The following is a 21,995-nucleotide window of genomic DNA, read 5'->3' on the forward strand; positions in this document are numbered from 1 at the left end:
GACGGGAAAATTCTTGATCAAAACGTTCATCATGTGCATACCGAACCACCCCTGGTGTATCCCAACTGTGACCATATACGTATCATGGATGCTCTCCTTCAGATCCTCCACCGCATCAGACTCCAAGTGGTCGTGCATCAGATATCGCACCAAATCAGTTATAAAATCCAGATGTCTCATAATCCAAAGGACGGCTCTGGCCACAGTTCTTCCGTTCCCACCGTCCTGACGTACGTCTTCCATGATCATCTGTTCTATGGACTTGTACTTACGGCCGTTATTTTTGTATGTGTCCATCAATATTTTCATGTCCCCCTTCATGCTGAACGCCACCGGTATCATGAACCTCCCGAATTTTTGGATGGCGCCCACGATGAATCTCAAGGATCTTTGGAAATGCCAGAAGTCGATTACTTCATCTGGATCACGCTCAAAATAGAGGGTTAGCTTTTTGAATTTTCGTCTGCTGCACATGTTTTCAGTTCAATTAATTAATTAAATCCAAAAGTGTTTACCATGCAATATTCTGATGATTGACTTATGACAACTACAATAATTATATTTGATCACTTGCTGGCATTTGATGGTAATTGTTTTTCAATGATTTTATTTTAACAACAGATGAAATAAAATTGTGCCTATTCGTTTAAATTTATTTCGCTCTCACTCCAATTATTTCCTTTAATTTTCCGAAACAGTAAACAACTTATTTATGTTACGTTATGGAACAAAGAAGCGTCCGCTTATTGAATTTAATATCTACCATAATTAAAAGCAAACAACGGAGCCAAAAAGGGTTGTAACATATATTAATTAAACCATTGTATGGATAATAATAATATGCCTTGAGAAAAGCGGCATTCGGTTACAGCGTATCACAAAATTTATTTGGGCATTAACGTTTATTACAATAGGCCCTAAATTAATTTAATTTTAGCTCTTTGGGCTTTATTTATCAAAAAAAGTTGGTCAGAAAAAGTGAATTTAGGTTATAACCGACTGATTTGGTATAAATATTGGAAGGCATTTTTATTGTTTAGCTTTGTTTTATTTAAATTCAATTAATATAGCAGTACTTCTACAAAGAACCCTTTCATCATCAAAGACTAACTTGCTGAAGGGAAGAAGAGTATCTGGGTGAGTTTCAGATGGGTTAAGAAAAATCTTTATAAATGGAGAAATATCCAGTGTTAATATCAACCATAATTAAAATGAGCTTAGCAAGAGTAAATAAAAATATCTCACTGAAGATTCATAATTTTATTGAAATATGAAAAATTACACAGTATAGTACATATTAACCTGTTTGGTACACAATGTAATATTTATTAGTAAAACCAATTTACCACAAATGGTCTTCAATACCATTCTTATGGTAAAAGATTTCAAGCTTTTTAACACACAATAACATGTTCTTAAAGAACGTATGTATACAGTGGAAATAATTCTTGTTAACAAAATGTTTTTTCCACAAAATACACAGAAGTTTGATGGTAATCGGAGAATTCTTGACCAAAACGTCCATCATTTTCCTGCCGAACCATTCCTGGTGATACGCCAGTGAATTTATTTGGGCATCATTAATAACCGCTTTCAAGTCTTTCTCTGCATTAGGTGCCAAATTCTGGTTAACCAAAAATCTTACTAAAAGTATGATGAAGTTCAGGTGTCTAAGAATCGACAGAAGTGCTCGTGACGAATTAGTCTTTCCGTTTACACCATTGTTGAATTTTTCTTCCATAATCATCTGCTCCAGACATCGATACCTACTGGGATTCCTTTTGTATCTGTTAAATAATATCATAACGTCCCGTTTCAAAATATGGACCATTGGCAACATGGATGCTCCAAATTTTTTGATGGCGGCGATCGTGAATTTTACGGACTTTAGAAAATGGATGGTGTTGGTTAATTCTCCAAAGTTTCCTTCAAAATAACTTATTAGATGTGACATGTTACGTCTGGCAGGCATCTTTGTAAATTATTGATTAAGTGCACAAGTATTTATCACAGAATATTCGGATGATTAACTGCCAACTGTTAGAAAATTTGACATATCCATAGATATTTGAAAATTTGCGCACATTTTGTATTATTTGTTTTTCTATGATTTTAGTTTTAACTTTCACTAACTTTTATTTTAATTGTATTAATAAGTAAATTAGTACCATCAAAATACTGTTGAAACATTAAAATCACACATGAGGGAACTCCAAAATATTACCATTGAAATTATTTGACAAGTGAAATGTGTTCAGCGATTGGAAGGGGCAGGAATAAACCAAACAAAAAAGCGTTCACTTATTGAATTTAATATCAACCATAATTAAAATGTTTTGTGCCCTTAGAATGAGTTTAGCAAAAATAAATTGAAATATCTCACTGAAGAAACATAATTTTATTGAAATATTTATATTTTTTACAATGAAAAATTACAAACTATAGTACACATTATCCTGTTTGGTATACAATGTAATATTTATTAGTAAAACCAATTTACCACAAATGGTCTTCAATGCCATTCTTATGGTAAAAGATTTCAAGCTTTTTAACACACAATAACATGTTCTTAAAGAACGTATGTATACAGTGGAAATAATTCTTGTTAACAAAATGTTTCTTCCACAAAATACCCAGAAGTTTCATGGTAATCGGAGAATTCTTGACCAAAACGTCCATCATTTTCCTGCCAAACCATTCCTGGTGATACGCCAGTGAATTTATTTGGGCATCATTAATAACCGCTTTCAAGTCTTTCTCTGCATTAGGTGCCAAATTCTGGTCAACCAAAAATCTTACTAAAAGTATGATGAAGTTCAGGTGTCTAAGAATCGACAGAAGTGCTCGTGACGAATTAGTCTTTCCGTTTACACCATTGTTGAATTTTTCTTCCATAATCATCTGCTCCAGACATCGATACCTACTGGGATTCCTTTTGTATCTGTTAAATAATATCATAACGTCCCGTTTCAAAATGTGGACCACTGGCAACATGGATGCTCCAAATTTTTTGATGGCGGCGATCGTGAATTTTACGGACTTTAGAAAATGGATGGTGTTGGTTAATTCTCCAAAGTTTCCTTCAAAATAACTTATTAGATGTGACATGTTACGTCTGGCAGGCATCTTTGTAAATTATTGATTAAGTGCACAAGTATTTATCACAGAATATTCGGATGATTAACTGCCAACTGTTAGAAAATTTGACATATCCATAGATATTTGAAAATTTGCGCACATTTTGTATTATTTGTTTTTCTATGATTTTAGTTTTAACTTTCACTAACTTTTATTTTAATTGTATTAATAAGTAAATTAGTACCATCAAAATACTGTTGAAACATTAAAATCACACATGAGGGAACTCCAAAATATTATCATTGAAATTACTTAACAAGTGAAATATGTTCAGCTATTGGAAGGAGCAAGAATAAACCAAACAAAAAAGCGTTCACTTATTGAATTTAATATCAACCATAATTAAAATGTTTTGTGCCCTTAGAATGAGTTTAGCAAGAATAAATTGAAATATCTCACTGAAGAAACATAATTTTATTGAAATATTTATATTTTTTACAATGAAAAATTACAAACTATAGTACACATTAACATGTTTGGTATACAATGTAATATTTATTAGTAAAACCAATTTACCACAAATGGTCTTCAATACCATTCTTGTGGTAAAAGATTTCAAGCTTTTTAACACACAATAACATGTTCTTAAAGAACGTATGTATACAGTGGAAATAATTCTTGTTAACAAAATGTTTCTTCCATAAAATACCCAGAAGTTTCATGGTAATCGGAGAATTCTTGACCAAAACGTCCATCATTTTCCTGCCGAACCATTCCTGGTGATACGCCAGTGAATTTATTTGGGCATCATTAATAACCGCTTTCAAGTCTTTCTCTGCATTAGGTGCCAAATTCTGGTCAACCAAAAATCTTACTAAAAGTATGATGAAGTTCAGGTGTCTAAGAATCGACAGAAGTGCTCGTGACGAATTAGTCTTTCCGTTTACACCATTGTTGAATTTTTCTTCCATAATCATCTGCTCCAGACATCGATACCTACTGGGATTCTTTTTGTATCTGTTAAATAATATCATAACGTCCCGTTTCAAAATATAGACCACTGGCAACATGGATGCTCCAAATTTTTTGATGGCGGCGATCGTGAATTTTACGGACTTTAGAAAATGGATGGTGTTGGTTAATTCTCCAAAGTTTCCTTCAAAATAACTTATTAGATGTGACATGTTACGTCTGGCAGGCATCTTTGTAAATTATTGATTAAGTGCACAAGTATTTATCACAGAATATTCTGATGATTAACTGCCAACTGTTAGAAAATTTGACATATCCATAGATATTTGAAAATTTGCGCACATTTTGTATTATTTGTTTTTCTATGATTTTAGTTTTAACTTTCACTAACTTTTATTTTAATTGTATTAATAAGTAAATTAGTACCCTCAAAATACTGTTGAAACATTAAAATCACACATGAGGGAACTCCAAAATATTATCATTGAAATTACTTAACAAGTGAAATATGTTCAGCTATTGGAAGGAGCAAGAATAAACCGAACAAAAAAGCGTTCACTTATTGAATTTAATATCAACCATAATTAAAATGTTTTGTGTCCTTAGAATGAGTTTAACAAGAATAAATTGAAATATCTCACTGAAGAAACATAATTTTATTGAAATATTTATATTTTTTACAATGAAAAATTATAAAATATAGTACACATTAACATGTTTGGTATACAATGTAATATTTATTAGTAAAACCAATTTACCACAAATGGTCTTCAATGCCATTCTTATGGTAAAAGATTTCAAGCTTTTTAACACACAATAACATGTTCCGAAAGAACGTATGTATACAGTGGAAATAATTCTTGTTAACAAAATGTTTTTTCCACAAAATACACAGAAGTTTGATGGTAATCGGAGAATTCTTGACCAAAACGTTCATTATTTTCCTGCCGAACCATTCCTGGTGATACGCCAGTGAATTTATTTGGGCATCATTAATAACCGCTTTCAAGTCTTTCTCTGCATTAGGTGCCAAATTCTGGTCGACCAAAAATCTTACTAAAAGTATGATGAAGTTCAGGTGTCTAAGAATCGACAGAAGTGCTCGTGACGAATTAGTCTTTCCGTTTACACCATTGTTGAATTTTTCTTCCATAATCATCTGCTCCAGACATCGATACCTACTGGGATTCTTTTTGTATCTGTTAAATAATATCATAACGTCCCGTTTCAAAATATAGACCACTGGCAACATGGATGCTCCAAATTTTTTGATGGCGGCGATCGTGAATTTTACGGACTTTAGAAAATGGATGGTGTTGGTTAATTCTCCAAAGTTTCCTTCAAAATAACTTATTAGATGTGACATGTTACGTCTGGCAGGCATGTTTGTAAATTATTGATTAAGTGCACAAGTGTTTATCACAGAATATTCTGATGATTAACTGACAACTGTCATAAAATTTGACATGTCCATAGATATTTGAAAATTTACTCACATTTTGAATTAATTATTTTTCTATGATTTTGGTTTTAATTTTCACCAACTTTTTTTTAATTGTATTAATAAATAATTTAGTACTTTCAAAATGTTTTTGAAATATTAAAATTACACATGAGGGAATATTATCATTGAAACCACTTAAGTGAAATGTGTTCAGCAATTGGAAGAGACAGAAATAAACTGAATATTCTAATGAATAATCACTATTTTATAGAAATATCATCCTTAACAAGTCAAAATACAGTATCGGGACAATACCTGGTAAAATGCTTCAAGTAATTATATATCTACTTGTAATTAATATTTCCTGTGCAATTTTTCTCATTAAGATATCTAAAAGGGTGAAGTTGATTGAATAATTCATAATCACATTATAGTTCAGATACCGACACATCCACTATAGATAATCTGCCAACAAATTCACTTAGACATCATTAATAATTTGAAACTGATACTACTCTTAGACTCCATTATTTCGAATATCTTTGATAGAGCCCAGGTATCTCATATTCCAAAGAAGAATACCTTGTGGCCATTTATTTCTTTCTGATGTATTTATTTCTTTCATGATCACCTGCTCTAGGATTTCTTACTTACTAGGAAACATTTTATATTTATCCTATAATATTTTACTTTCATTTCATTAACATTTATTACAATAGGCCTTAAATTAATTTAATTTTATGTTCCTTTGACATTAATTATCAAAACATGGGTTCAGAAAAGAGCCGTTTAGAAAATAACCAACATAATTAATTAGACACTCTTTTTTTGCTCAGCTTTGTTTTATTCAAATTCAAATCACATCGCAGTCAAAGGGAGTGGAACTTCCGCCAAGAACCCTTTCACCGTCAAAGACTAACCAGCTGAAGGGAGTGAGTTTCAGCTGGGTCAAGAAAAATCCTCGTAATGGGGAAATACGGCGGAAATTTCCAGTATTTAAACTTTAACTTCTTAAATTTCGGGCAAGGCAAACTTTTTCCGTCGACCTGCGTTAGTCGGAATTTTAATGTGGCGGAGATAAGCAAAGGGCTAATGTATGGGTGAATCAAAGCTGGAACTGGAACTCTTGCCGCGTATTCTTAAATTATATTTCGGATTACGTTGGAAATTTAATAAAGACAATCGTCTTTGTACGATAAATTGTCGTTGGTCCCTTTGTCTCCGGCAACTAATCAAATTTATCGTTTCCACATTTCGACGGTCGGCAAACACACACTCACAGTGTTGCAGAGTCCCGTGCATGAATTTTCCATTATATTAACCAGGAATTAAGTGCTATTAAGATTTAATTATGTGCCGCGTCCATTATTCGATGGCTCCATTGTAGGAACGTCGGTCCGGGCTGGTGGCGTGCATTAGTGGAAATCCATTTGGGGCGCCTGGTGGCTGTTTGGCCGCGGACGTCACACGCTATCATTCAGTTTTACATGATCGAGCTCGGATGACGGGTCGTTCATTCTGGAAACACGGCGCCGGTTCTCGATACGTTGGTTCAATTTTTTTCGAGTTCATGAATGAGTAGGAGAAGTGAGGGTGGATTTCGTCAGTTTTAAGATGTCGCAGGAAGTAATTACATATGGTACGTCGGTGTTTGCGTGTTGTTAACTAAGTTTTGATTTGTTTTGACGTTCGGCTTTTGATGTTGCAAGTATTATTTAGTCAGAAATGTCAGGAGAGCATTATCATTATCTAAATTACAGTGATGTACAGACAGTTCTTACAAACGAACCACTTATTAGTAGTAAGAGGTTTCGTATTTGTCAGACTTCTGTGTTATCCAATTAGATGACTAAAAGTACCTTTGCAAAAATTATTGAAATAAACATCATTACATACATATAATAGAAGCAAAGAAAAGAGTAATAGAAAAAAGATTTTTCTAAAGATTTCAAACGTTCTCAAAATTTTAGGTTAGATCTTTCTATAGAAATTACATTATTGTTTAAAATGTTCTTACAAATAAGTTTTGTACTCATATGTATACATTCAACAAAATTTTAATAAAACTTAATTTACTCAGTGCTTTATAAGTTGATAAAGAGTAATGGAACAAAATTAGAATTACAAAAATAAGTCAGTTCTTATAAATGAATCACATATTAGTAGTAAAGCTACTTTGTTAGCTTTTTGACATTATTTCACTATGGAAATATATAAAATTAGTGGTAATAGCCCTCCCTAAATACTTTCTAATTATGTTATTTTAGTCTGTGAAAAGTTTTGAGTGTCATAGATGACTATAAGTCTCTTTTTCTATTGAAATTTATATTTTTAAACATTTAGAAAAGGTTACTGCAAGTTATTTTACACTTAACAGAAGAAATTCAACAATTTTTTAATATAATTTTATTTATTCGGTGTCTTCTGAGTACACACAAAGAGTAATGGAGAAAATATAGAATTACCAAAAGAAGACATTTCTTACAAATGAACCATATATCAGTGTTGAAGCTACCTTTAATTTTTGTTAGCTTTCTATTATTATTTTATAACAGAAATATCTAAAATCGTTGCAAACTTTTGTAAATACCTTTAAATTATTTAATTTTATTCTGTGAAAAGTTTTGAGTGTCATAGATGACTATAAGTCTCTTTTTCTATTGAAATTTATATTTTTAAACATTTAGAAAAGGTTACTGCAAGTTATTTTACACTTAACAGAAGAAATTCAACAATTTTTTAATATAATTTTATTTATTCGGTGTCTTCTGAGTACACACAAAGAGTAATGGAGAAAATATAGAATTACCAAAAGAAGACATTTCTTACAAATGAACCATATATTAGTGTTGAAGCTACCTTTAATTTTTGTTAGCTTTCTATTATTATTTTATAACAGAAATATCTAAAATCGTTGCAAACTTTTGTAAATACCTTTAAATTATTTAATTTTATTCTGTGAAAAGTTTTGAGTGTCATAGATGACTATAAGTCTCTTTTTCTATTGAAATTTATATTTTTAAACATTTAGAAAAGGTTATTACAATTTATTTTACACTTAACAAAAGAAATTCAACAATTTTTTAATTGAATTTTATTTATTCAGTGTTTTCTAAGTTGACAAAGAGTAATAGAAAAAATATAGAATTACCAATAGAAGACAGTTCTTACAAATGAACCACATATCAGTGTTGAAGCCATCTTTAATTTTTGTTAGCTTTCTGTTATTATTTTATAACAGAAATATCTAAAATTCGTTGCAAACTTTTGTAAATACCTTTAAATCATTTAATTTTATTCTGTGAAAAGTTTTGAGTGTCATAGATGACTATAAGTCTCTTTTTCTATTGAAATTTATATTTTTAAACATTTAGAAAAGGTTATTACAATTTATTTTACACTTAACAGAAGAAATTCAGCAATTTTTTAATAGAATTTTATTTATTCGGTGTCTTCTAAGTTCACATAGAGTAATGGAAAAAATATAGAATTACCAAAAGAAGACGGTTCTTACAAATGAACCACATGTCAGTGTTAAAGCTACCTTTAATTCTTGTTATTTTTCTGCTATTATTTTATAACAAAAATATATAAAATTCGTTGCAAACTTTTGTAAATACCTTTAAATCATTTAATTTTATTCTGTGAAAAGTTTTGAGTGTCATAGATGACTATAAGTCTCTTTTTCTATTGAAATTTATATTTTTAAACATTTAGAAACAATTATTACAATTTATTTTACACTTAACAGAAGAAATTCAGCAATTTTTTAATAGAATTTTATTTATTCGGTGTCTTCTAAGTTCACAAAGAGTAATAGGTAAAATATAGAATTACCAAAAGAAAACAGTTCTTACAAATGAACCACATATCAATGTTGAAGCTACCTTTAATTTTTGTTAGCTTTCTGTTATTATTTTATTACAGTAATATCTAAAATTAGTTGCAAACTTTTGTAAATACCTTTAAATTATTTAATTTTATTCTGTGAACAGTTTTGAGTGTCATAGATGACTATAAGTCACTTTTTCTATTGAAATTTATATTTTTAAACATTTAGAAAAGGTTATTACAAGTTATTTTACACTTAATAGAAAAAATTCAACAATATTTTAATAGAATTCTATTTATTCGGTGTCTTCTAAGTTCACAAAGAGTAATGGAAAAAATATAGAATTACCAAAAGAAGACGGTTCTTACAAATGAACCACATGTCAGTGTTAAAGCTACCTTTAATTCTTGTTATTTTTCTGCTATTATTTTATAACAAAAATATCTAAATTTCGTTGCAAACTTTTATAAATACCTTTAAATTATTTAATTTTATTCTGTGAAAAGTTTTTAGTGTCATACATGACTATAAGTCTCTTTTTCTATTGAAATTTATATTTTTAAACATTTAGAAAAGGTTATTATAATTTATTTTACACTTAACAAAAGAAATTCAACAATTTTTTAATAGAATTTTTTTTATTCGATGTGTTCTAAGTTTACAAAGAGTAATGGAAAAAATATAGAATTACCAAAAGAAAACAGTTCTTACAAATGAACCACATATCAATGTTGAAGCTACCTTTAATTTTTGTTAGCTTTCTGTTATTATTTTATTACAGTAATATCTAAAATTAGTTGCAAACTTTTGTAAATACCTTTAAATTATTTAATTTTATTCTGTGAACAGTTTTGAGTGTCATAGATGACTATAAGTCACTTTTTCTATTGAAATTTATATTTTTAAACATTTAGAAAAGGTTATTACAAGTTATTTTACACTTAATAGAAAAAATTCAACAATATTTTAATAGAATTCTATTTATTCGGTGTCTTCTAAGTTCACAAAGAGTAATGGAAAAAATATAGAATTACCAAAAGAAGACGGTTCTTACAAATGAACCACATGTCAGTGTTAAAGCTACCTTTAATTCTTGTTATTTTTCTGCTATTATTTTATAACAAAAATATCTAAATTTCGTTGCAAACTTTTATAAATACCTTTAAATTATTTAATTTTATTCTGTGAAAAGTTTTTAGTGTCATACATGACTATAAGTCTCTTTTTCTATTGAAATTTATATTTTTAAACATTTAGAAAAGGTTATTATAATTTATTTTACACTTAACAAAAGAAATTCAACAATTTTTTAATAGAATTTTTTTTATTCGATGTGTTCTAAGTTTACAAAGAGTAATGGAAAAAATATAGAATTACCAAAAGAAAACAGTTCTTACAAATGAACCACATATCAATGTTGAAGCTACCTTTAATTTTTGTTAGCTTTCTGTTATTATTTTATTACAGTAATATCTAAAATTAGTTGCAAACTTTTGTAAATACCTTTAAATTATTTAATTTTATTCTGTGAACAGTTTTGAGTGTCATAGATGACTATAAGTCACTTTTTCTATTGAAATTTATATTTTTAAACATTTAGAAAAGGTTATTACAAGTTATTTTACACTTAATAGAAAAAATTCAACAATATTTTAATAGAATTCTATTTATTCGGTGTCTTCTAAGTTCACAAAGAGTAATGGAAAAAATATAGAATTACCAAAAGAAGACGGTTCTTACAAATGAACCACATGTCAGTGTTAAAGCTACCTTTAATTCTTGTTATTTTTCTGCTATTATTTTATAACAAAAATATCTAAATTTCGTTGCAAACTTTTATAAATACCTTTAAATTATTTAATTTTATTCTGTGAAAAGTTTTTAGTGTCATACATGACTATAAGTCTCTTTTTCTATTGAAATTTATATTTTTAAACATTTAGAAAAGGTTATTATAATTTATTTTACACTTAACAAAAGAAATTCAACAATTTTTTAATAGAATTTTTTTTATTCGATGTGTTCTAAGTTTACAAAGAGTAATGGAAAAAATATAGAATTACCAAAAGAAAACAGTTCTTACAAATGAACCACATATCAATGTTGAAGCTACCTTTAATTTTTGTTAGCTTTCTGTTATTATTTTATTACAGTAATATCTAAAATTAGTTGCAAACTTTTGTAAATACCTTTAAATTATTTAATTTTATTCTGTGAACAGTTTTGAGTGTCATAGATGACTATAAGTCACTTTTTCTATTGAAATTTATATTTTTAAACATTTAGAAAAGGTTATTACAAGTTATTTTACACTTAATAGAAAAAATTCAACAATATTTTAATAGAATTCTATTTATTCGGTGTCTTCTAAGTTCACAAAGAGTAATGGAAAAAATATAGAATTACCAAAAGAAGACGGTTCTTACAAATGAACCACATGTCAGTGTTAAAGCTACCTTTAATTCTTGTTATTTTTCTGCTATTATTTTATAACAAAAATATCTAAATTTCGTTGCAAACTTTTATAAATACCTTTAAATTATTTAATTTTATTCTGTGAAAAGTTTTTAGTGTCATACATGACTATAAGTCTCTTTTTCTATTGAAATTTATATTTTTAAACATTTAGAAAAGGTTATTATAATTTATTTTACACTTAACAAAAGAAATTCAACAATTTTTTAATAGAATTTTTTTTATTCGATGTGTTCTAAGTTTACAAAGAGTAATGGAAAAAATATAGAATTACCAAAAGAAAACAGTTCTTACAAATGAACCACATATCAATGTTGAAGCTACCTTTAATTTTTGTTAGCTTTCTGTTATTATTTTATTACAGTAATATCTAAAATTAGTTGCAAACTTTTGTAAATACCTTTAAATTATTTAATTTTATTCTGTGAACAGTTTTGAGTGTCATAGATGACTATAAGTCACTTTTTCTATTGAAATTTATATTTTTAAACATTTAGAAAAGGTTATTACAAGTTATTTTACACTTAATAGAAAAAATTCAACAATTTTTTAATAGAATTCTATTTATTCCATGTCTTCTAAGTTCACAAAGAGTAATGGAAAAAATATAGAATTACCAAAAGAAGACGGTTCTTACAAATGAACCACATGTCAGTGTTAAAGCTACCTTTAATTTTTGTTAGCTTTCTGTTATTATTTTATTACAGAAATATCTAAAATTCGTTGCAAACTTTTGTAAATACCTTTAAATTATTTAATTTTATTCTGTGAAAATTTTTGAGTGTCATAGATGACTATAAGTCTCTTTTTCTATTGAAATTTATATTTTTAAACATTTAGAAAAGGTTATTACAATTTATTTTACACTTAACAGAAGAAATTCAGCAATTTTTTAATAGAATTTTATTTATTCGGTGTCTTCTAAGTTCACAAAGAGTAATAGGTAAAATATAGAATTACCAAAAGAAAACAGTTCTTACAAATGAACCACATATCAATGTTGAAGCTACCTTTAATTTTTGTTAGCTTTCTGTTATTATTTTATTACAGTAATATCTAAAATTCGTTGCAAACTTTTGTAAATACCTTTAAATTATTTAATTTTATTCTGTGAACAGTTTTGAGTGTCATAGATGACTATAAGTCACTTTTTCTATTGAAATTTATATTTTTAAACATTTAGAAAAGGTTATTACAAGTTATTTTACACTTAATAGAAAAAATTCAACAATTTTTTAATAGAATTCTATTTATTCCATGTCTTCTAAGTTCACAAAGAGTAATGGAAAAAATATAGAATTACCAAAAGAAGACGGTTCTTACAAATGAACCACATGTCAGTGTTAAAGCTACCTTTAATTTTTGTTAGCTTTCTGTTATTATTTTATTACAGAAATATCTAAAATTCGTTGCAAACTTTTGTAAATACCTTTAAATTATTTAATTTTATTCTGTGAAAATTTTTGAGTGTCATAGATGACTATAAGTCTCTTTTTCTATTGAAATTTATATTTTTAAACATTTAGAAAAGGTTATTACAATTTATTTTACACTTAACAGAAGAAATTCAGCAATTTTTTAATAGAATTTTATTTATTCGGTGTCTTCTAAGTTCACAAAGAGTAATAGGTAAAATATAGAATTACCAAAAGAAAACAGTTCTTACAAATGAACCACATATCAATGTTGAAGCTACCTTTAATTTTTGTTAGCTTTCTGTTATTATTTTATTACAGTAATATCTAAAATTCGTTGCAAACTTTTGTAAATACCTTTAAATTATTTAATTTTATTCTGTGAACAGTTTTGAGTGTCATAGATGACTATAAGTCACTTTTTCTATTGAAATTTATATTTTTAAACATTTAGAAAAGGTTATTACAAGTTATTTTACACTTAATAGAAAAAATTCAACAATTTTTTAATAGAATTCTATTTATTCCATGTCTTCTAAGTTCACAAAGAGTAATGGAAAAAATATAGAATTACCAAAAGAAGACGGTTCTTACAAATGAACCACATGTCAGTGTTAAAGCTACCTTTAATTTTTGTTAGCTTTTTGTTATTATTTTATTACAGAAATATCTAAAATTCGTTGCAAACTTTTGTAAATACCTTTAAATTATTTAATTTTATTCTGTGAAAATTTTTGAGTGTCATAGATGACTATAAGTCTCTTTTTCTATTGAAATTTATATTTTTAAACATTTAGAAAAGGTTATTACAATTTATTTTACACTTAACAGAAGAAATTCAGCAATTTTTTAATAGAATTTTATTTATTCGGTGTCTTCTAAGTTCACAAAGAGTAATAGGTAAAATATAGAATTACCAAAAGAAAACAGTTCTTACAAATGAACCACATATCAATGTTGAAGCTACCTTTAATTTTTGTTAGCTTTCTGTTATTATTTTATTACAGAAATATCTAAAATTCGTTGCAAACTTTTGTAAATACCTTTAAATTATTTAATTTTATTCTGTGAAAATTTTTGAGTGTCATAGATGACTATAAGTCTCTTTTTCTATTGAAATTTATATTTTTAAACATTTAGAAAAGGTTATTACAATTTATTTTACACTTAACAAAAGAAATTCAACAATTTTTTAATAGAATTTTATTTATTCGGTGTCTTCTGAGTTCACAAAGAGTAATGGAAAAAATATAGAAATACCAAAAGAAAACAGTTCTTACAAATGAACCACATATTATAGTGGTAAAGCTACATTTATATTTTGTTAGGTTTCTGATATTATTTTATTACAGAAATATCTAAAATTTTTTGAAAACTTCTGTAAAAACTTTTAATTTAACTTAAATAACGAATGAAATATATAGATCCATTTTCTATTAAAATTAATAAAATTTATATTATCAGATAGTTTAAAAAGTTATTATAAGTTATTATTATTTAAGTACTTCTTAAATATCTTATTGCAAGTCTCAATTATTTTTATGTCTAATAAAAAATCAAACATTAAAAATTTACTCCCACCTAAATATGAAATTGTACAATTATTAGTTACAACACCCACTTGTTTATGAAACTAAAAATAGAACAATAAAGTTATCTAACAAACTAATTAAATTCCGCCAACATCTCTCCAACTGTGACATTTTAACTGGCCTTTCATAAAACTAATGATAAATATGAACACGATTTTAGCATCGCCATTCACACCGAGTATCGAATATGTGTCATACAATTGTCACCGAGTTTTTAAATCCATTTTAACTAAATTATAGTATCGTATCTCATTCACTCGTACAGGAAAGCATGAATGTGGATACAACCTTTCCACGAGTTTATGGCTGAAAAATCCATATATTGCATGTAATCGCGTGCAGTTTTTCGAACCCCCTTAATGCCACAACACGGCAAATTATCATAATTACTGTAATGGCTTAACATACATATGTATGGCACAAAGTACACACACGACTTGGCTCTGCTTTCTCATCAAGTAAACAACCGCCACACCAAAGTTGTTTAGTTTACGGAGATAAGCCCTCGTTTTACTCCGTTAACAGTTAAAACGGCAAAACCTAACCACTCTTACCGGTGTTCTTTTCTTAATTAAAAATATCGCCTCCACGTAAGGCACAAATTTAATTCAATTAAGTGGCACAACATATGCACGGTACATAAGTTAATTAAATTGCGAACAGACCGCCACGAAATTCATAATCCACCCCCCAATAATTACGGCGGCGGGCATGGGCCGAGAGACCGCCGCGGCCGCACCACCAAAACGGCGTGTTTTTCACCCTCGCAGCGTTTCCTAAACGCGGCTAATAGATGCAAATATGTGGTGTTCTGTTGGGTGCACTGTAATTGAGCACGGCACGTTGATTACTTGCAATGCGTTTAACACTTGAGTCCCCCAACATGAACTGGGCCATCTGTTTAGTTAATTCCGTTTTAATTGTGCGCCGCGTAGCTCATTCATTTTCGGCAGTATTAACTAATTTCGGACGGCGCTTGATGTTTATGGGGGGTGTGTGCGAGCGGGGATTGTGTAATTAACGGGCGAATATGACTAAAGTTTTCCAATTATGATTTCAGTTTTTCAGTGTTTCGAGGGTTGTCTTCAAGATACGAGGAGAAGTTTGGTGGTTTTTTCTAGTTGAAATTTACGTGATGAAGGAATAATGCGTTCAAAGAAGTCTAATAACATAAAAAGTTGAGTAAATTGAACTAACTTATAAGATGTAACTCATTCTAAACAAACCTCTTTACACCTTGGAGAGTTTCAATATAAAATTTTGGTTCAAAATTTGATGAAAAAGTTGATAATTTGTGCTTAAATTATAATTCTAGTTTTCTGATGTTTTGGAATAAATATTCAGTATCCAATAAAAATTTACAATTTTTGTAGTATAAATCTACAAGATCTACAAATGATGTGTTGTCCAAAAAGTCAAATAACATAAAAAGTTGAGGAAATTGGGCTAACTTATAAAATGAAGTTTTGACCGAATAAAACTCTTCATACTTTAAAGAGTTTCAATAAATAACTTTTGTTCAAAATTTATTGAAAAAATTGGTAATTTGTGCTTCAAAATTGCCTAACTATGATTTTAGTTGTCTGTTTTGGAAGAAATGTTCAAAATGAATGAATTATTTAACTTTAGTCTGTGAAAGGTTTTGAGTGTCATAGATAACTATAAGTTTCTTTTTCTATTGAAATTAATAATTTATATTTTTAAACATTTAGAAAAGGTTATTATAATTTATTTTTCACTTAACAAAAGAAATTCATCAATTTTTTAATAGAATTTTATTTATTCGGTGTCTTCTAAGTTCTCAAAGAGTAATGGAAAAAATATAGAATTACCAAAAGAAGACAGTTCTTACAAATGAACCACATATCAGTGTTAAAGCTACCTTTAATTTTTGTTAGCTTTCTGTTATTATTTTATTACAGAAATATCTAAAATTCGTTGCAAACTTTTGTAAATACCTTTAAATTATTTAATTTTATTCTGTGAAAAGTTTAGTGTCATAGATGACTATAAGTCTCTTTTTCTATTGAAATTTATATTTTTAAACGTTTAGAAAAAATTATTACAATTTATTTCACACTTAACAAAAGAAATTCAACAATTTTTAATAGAATTTTATTTATTCGGTGTCTTCTAAGTTCACAAAGAGTAATGGAAAAAATATAGAATTACCAAAAGAAGACAGTTCTTACAAATGAACCACATATCAGTGTTAAAGCTACCTTTAATTTTTGTTTGCTTTCTGATATTATTTTATTACAAAAATATATAAAATTCATTGCAAACTTTTCTAAATACCTTTAAATTATTTAATTTTATTCTGTGAAAAGTTTTGAGAGTCATAGATGACCATAAGTCTCTTTTTCTATTGAAATTTATGTTTTTAAACATTTAGAAAAGGTTATTACAATTTATTTCACACTTAACTAAAGAAATTCAACAATTTTTAATAGAATTTTATTTATTCGGTCTCTTCTAAGTTCACAAAGAGTAATGGAAAAAATATAGAATTACCAAAAGAAGACAGTTCTTATAAATGAAACACATATCAGTGGTAAAGCTTCCTCTAATTTTTGTTAGCTTTCTAATATTATTTATTATTATAAGTCAAATAACATAAAAAGTTGGGGAAATTGAACTAACTTATAAAATGAAGTTTTTTTTTAATAAAACTCTTCATACTAACTTATAAAATGAAGTTTTGACCGAATAAAACTCTTCATACTTTAAAGAGTTTCAATAAATAACTTTTGTTCAAAATTTATTGGAGAAATTGGTAATTTGTGCTTAAAAATTTCCTAACTGTGATTTTAGTTGTCTGTTTTGGAAGAAATGTTCAAAATCCAATAAAAAATTACAATTTTTCTAATAGAAATCTACAAGAGCAACAAATTATGTGTTGTTAAAAAACTCAAATAACTTAAAAAGTTGACAAAATTGAACTACCTTATAAAATGTTTTTCTATTTGAATACTTTAAAGAATTTCATTCAAAAATTTTGATGTAAGATTTAATGAAAAAGTTGATAATTTATACTTAAAAATTTCCTAATTTATTTTTAATTTTCTGGTGTCTTGAAAGATATGTCCAGGATCCACTGAAAAATTGACTATTTTTTATATAAATCTATAAAATTAATGTATTGTAATAAATGTCAAATAACTCAAATAGTTGAGGAAATTGAGCTAACTTATAAGATGTGATTCAGTTTGAACAAACCTCTTCATATTTTAAAGAGTTTCGATAAAAAAATTTGTTTCAAAAGTTGATAATTTATGCTTGAAATTTTCCTAATTATAATTTTAATTTTCTGATGTTTTGAAAGAAACATCTAAGATCCTATAAAGAATTTACAATTTTTTATATAAATCTACAAAATCAACAAATGAATGAATAAAAAATTTTAGTTCAAATTTTAAAGAAAAAGGTGATAATTTATTCTTAAAAGTTTCCTAATTATAATTTTGATTTTCTGGTGTTTTGAAAGAAATATCTAAGATCCAATTAAAAATTTACATTTTTTTTATATAAACCTATAAAATCAACAAATGAATGAATAAAAAATTTGTTCAAAATTTAAAGAAAAAGATGATAATTTATACTTAAAAGTTTCCTAATTATAATTTTAATTTTGTGTTTAAAAAAAAGTCCAAGAATGTTGTGTAGAAGTGTTGTAAAAAACTCAAATAACTCAAATGGTTGAGTTTTGAACAAACCATTTAACACATTAAAGAGTTTCAATAAATAATTTTGATTCAAAATTTATTGAAAAAATTGATACTTTATGCTTAAATATGTCCTAACTGTAATTTTAGTTTTCTGATATTTTGGAAGAAATGTTCAAAAACCGATAAAAAATTACAATTTTTTTGCAAGAACAACAAATAATGTGCTGTCAAAAAAGTCAAATAATATAAAAAGATTGAATTAACTTATAAGATGTAGTTCAGTCAGAATAAAATTCTGTTTGACCAAACCTCTTCAATAAATAACTAAAAATAAAAAAAATTAAATTTTTCTAATATAAGATCAACGAATTATGTTTTCAAAATAGCCAAATAATATAAAAAGTTGACGAATTTGAGCTAATTTAGAAAAGTAATTCAATCTGGACAAACCTCTTCAAACTTTAAAGAGTTTTAATAAATAACTTTAGTTCGAAATTTATTGAAAAAGTTATTAATTTATCCTTAAAAGTTTCCTAATTATAATTTTAGTTTTCTGGTGGAATAAAATAAAGACTCTATTCAAAATTTACTATTTTTCGTAAAACAGTCAACAAATGATCTGTTTTAAAAAAAGTCAGATAACAGAAAAAAATAGTTTATTCTAAGCATGCTTCACAATTTAAAAGTTTTTGTCAAAAATGTTTTAAGTAAATCGAATAAGAATGTAGGTTATACTATATATACTTTTAATTTCAGTTTCTTTTGATTTCGGGGTAATATTCATTTATTTTTCCAAGTATAAATATTTGGAGTTCAAAAATAAATTCGTAGTGATGTAAGATTTTCTAACAAATATTTGATACAAATGGAATAAAAATCTTGATTATTAAAACATAATAAAAGAACTCATCCAACATTGATCAAGCACAAAGAAATTGAAACGTCTTTACAACAGACTTCGCCAGCTTGACATATAAATTTGATCTATTCACAACAACCAAATTCCATCGCATCTCGAAAATAGACTTTCCGTTCATTTCCCAATTTTTATTTAATTCTAGATAAACGGCTGACAATACAAAACGGGGAATAACTGAAATTTTCACAATTCCGTGGGCTTTCGCGTTGTGGTGGTGGCGGCGTCAGCGAGGGGGACGGGGTTGGAACAGTTTCTTGAGCTACGTGCCTGTTAGGCAACGTTGCGTGAGATTCGTCGTACAAACCATTTTACGAGGTGTCGTAAAATGCCAAAAAATATGGCCATGTAAAAGAAAATATTACCTTCAACAAGGAAATCTACTAATGGACTTCGATGCAAATTGTTTTGTTATGGACATGTAAATCTCCCCGCATCTACATAACACGTAGGTACGGAATTTAAGACCGGGTTAACTGAGGCGAATCAATAAAACAAGAATTATATCGTAAATTATAGTTTATTGACGTACGATTCTGATTAATGTGCGATTAAAGTTTAATAAACGAACGAAATTGAAACCAACTACGTAACGTGATTAGTTTAATCCAAATCCATTTTGGGTATCAATTGCTGTGCATTCGGTACTACGATAATGAAGATTTAATAGAAACTGAAAACGTCCAATTAACAAAATGAACTAACGTTACTTTTACTCTGATTAATCATATCATCTTGACTTTCATTAATACCGTGACTGATTTAGTTCCATGGAGATTTTCATTTTCATAATCTCCAATCTTGTATTCCTGGCAAATCGATAAAATTAATGCATTATTTATTCTGGGGTGGTAATTTGCAATATTGGATTAAAAACTAATGTTTGCTCAATTGATTTTATTCAATATGATGACTTGTGACTTTAAATCCATTTTAAAATAGACGTTGCTCCTAAAAAAGGTTAAGACTCAAACCAGCTTTTCCAAGTCTTCTTTCAATAGTTCTGCCACTCACCCTCCACCAACTTTTTATTTGAATTATGTACAAGTTTAGTTACCCATTTATGGGCATTATTTTTTAAAACTTTATATAAATATGAAATAAAGCTGTTCTGTAAAACTAGACTTATTAAACCACTGAATGTTTACCAATCTTCTTCTGAGAAATACCTGTAACTTCAAATTCATTCTAAACGAGACTTCACATTGCTTCTACAAAAATATGGTTTCTTTTAGGTGTCACATCCTTTTAGGTTAAGTTAGGTTAAGATTCAAACCAGCTTTTTCAAGTCTTCTTTCAACAGTTCTGTCACTCACCCTCCACCAACTTATTATTTGAATTATATACAAGTTTAGTTACCCATTTGTGGGCATTATTTTTTAAAACTTTATATAAATATGAAATAAAGCTGTTCTTAAAACTAGACTTATTAAACCACTCAATGTTTACCAATCTTCTTCTGAGAAATACCTGTAACTTCAAATTCATTCTAAACGAGACTTCACATTGCTTCTATAAAAACATGGTTTCTTTTAGGTGTCACATCCTTTTAGGTTAGGTTAGGTTAAGATTCAAACCAGTTTTTCTAAGTCTTCTTTCAACAGTTCTGCCACTCACCTCCACCAAATTTTTATTTGAATTATATACAAGTTTAGTTACCCATTTGTGGGCATTATTTTTTAAAACTTTATATAAATATGCAATAAAGCTGTTCTTAAAACTAGACTTATTAAACCACTCAATGTTAACCAATCTTCTTCTGAGAAATACCTGTAACTTCAAATTCATTCTAAACGAGACTTCACATTGCTTCTACAAAAACATGGTTTCTTTTAGGTGTCTCATCCTTTTAGGTTAAGTTAGGTTAAGATTCAAACCAGCTTTTTCAAGTCTTCTTTCAACACTTCTGCCACTCATCTCCACCAAATTTTTATTTAAATTATATACAAGTTTAGTTACCCATTTGTGGGCATTATTTTTTAAAACTTTATATAAATATGAAATAAAGCTGTTCTTAAAACTAGACTTATTAAACCACTCAATGTTAACCAATCTTCTTCTGAGAAATACCTGTAACTTCAAATTCATTCTAAACGAGACTTCACATTGCTTCTACAAAAACATGGTTTCTTTTAGGTGTCACATCCTTTTAGGTTAAGTTAGGTTAAGATTCAAACCAGCTTTTCCAAGTCTTCTTTCAACACTTCTGCCACTCACCCTCCACCAACTTTTTATTTGAATTATATTCAAGTTTAGTTACCCATTTGTGGGCATTATTTTTTAAAACTTTACATAAATATGAAATAAAGCTGTTCTGAAAACTAGACTTATTAAACCAATCAATGTTAACCAATCTTCTTCTGAGAAATACCTGTAACATTAAATTCATTCTAAACGAGACTTCACATTGCTTCTACAAAAACATCGTTTCTTTTAGGTGTCACATCCTTTTAGGTTAAGTTAGGTTAAGATTCAAACCAGCTTTTCCAAGTCTTCTTTCAACAGTTCTGTCACTCACCCTCCACCAACTTTTTATTTGAATTATATACAAGTTTAGTTACCCATCTATGGGCATTATTTTTTAAAACTTTATATAAATATGC

At 27.9% G+C, this 21,995-nt stretch overlaps 5 protein-coding genes across 7 annotated transcripts in view; 1 reads left to right on the forward strand and 4 right to left on the reverse strand.

The window, feature by feature from the left end:
* LOC109607173 (general transcriptional corepressor trfA-like) overlaps nucleotides 1-21,995 on the forward strand; it is a 214,501-nt gene that overhangs the window by 155,072 nt on the left and 37,434 nt on the right. The window contains exon 1 of one of the 3 annotated variants that reach the window (XM_049966834.1): nucleotides 7,116-7,133. The exons of the other annotated variants lie outside the window; for them this stretch is intronic. Coding sequence (XP_049822791.1) covers nucleotides 7,131-7,133 — 3 coding nt within the window. The 5' untranslated portion in view covers nucleotides 7,116-7,130. Of the gene's footprint in view, nucleotides 1-7,115; nucleotides 7,134-21,995 lie in introns of those variants that run through there. 3 annotated transcript variants of the gene reach the window in all.
* Nucleotides 1,343-1,972, reverse strand: LOC126265337 (uncharacterized). Its single transcript, XM_049966417.1, has one exon. It carries the CDS (start codon nucleotides 1,970-1,972, stop codon nucleotides 1,343-1,345), a length of 630 nt encoding a protein of 209 aa, XP_049822374.1.
* On the reverse strand, nucleotides 2,497-3,126 carry LOC126265338 (uncharacterized). The gene has a single exon (XM_049966418.1). It carries the CDS (start codon nucleotides 3,124-3,126, stop codon nucleotides 2,497-2,499), a length of 630 nt encoding a protein of 209 aa, XP_049822375.1.
* Nucleotides 3,651-4,280, reverse strand: LOC126265339 (uncharacterized). Its single transcript, XM_049966420.1, has one exon. It carries the CDS (start codon nucleotides 4,278-4,280, stop codon nucleotides 3,651-3,653), a length of 630 nt encoding a protein of 209 aa, XP_049822377.1.
* LOC126265414 (uncharacterized) lies at nucleotides 4,765-5,443 on the reverse strand. The gene has a single exon (XM_049966837.1). The coding sequence runs from the start codon at nucleotides 5,432-5,434 to the stop codon at nucleotides 4,805-4,807; it is 630 nt and encodes a 209-aa protein (XP_049822794.1). The 5' UTR covers nucleotides 5,435-5,443; the 3' UTR covers nucleotides 4,765-4,804.

This window comes from Aethina tumida, chromosome 4 (genome assembly GCF_024364675.1).
Source record: "Aethina tumida isolate Nest 87 chromosome 4, icAetTumi1.1, whole genome shotgun sequence".
NCBI lineage: Eukaryota > Metazoa > Arthropoda > Insecta > Coleoptera > Nitidulidae > Aethina > Aethina tumida.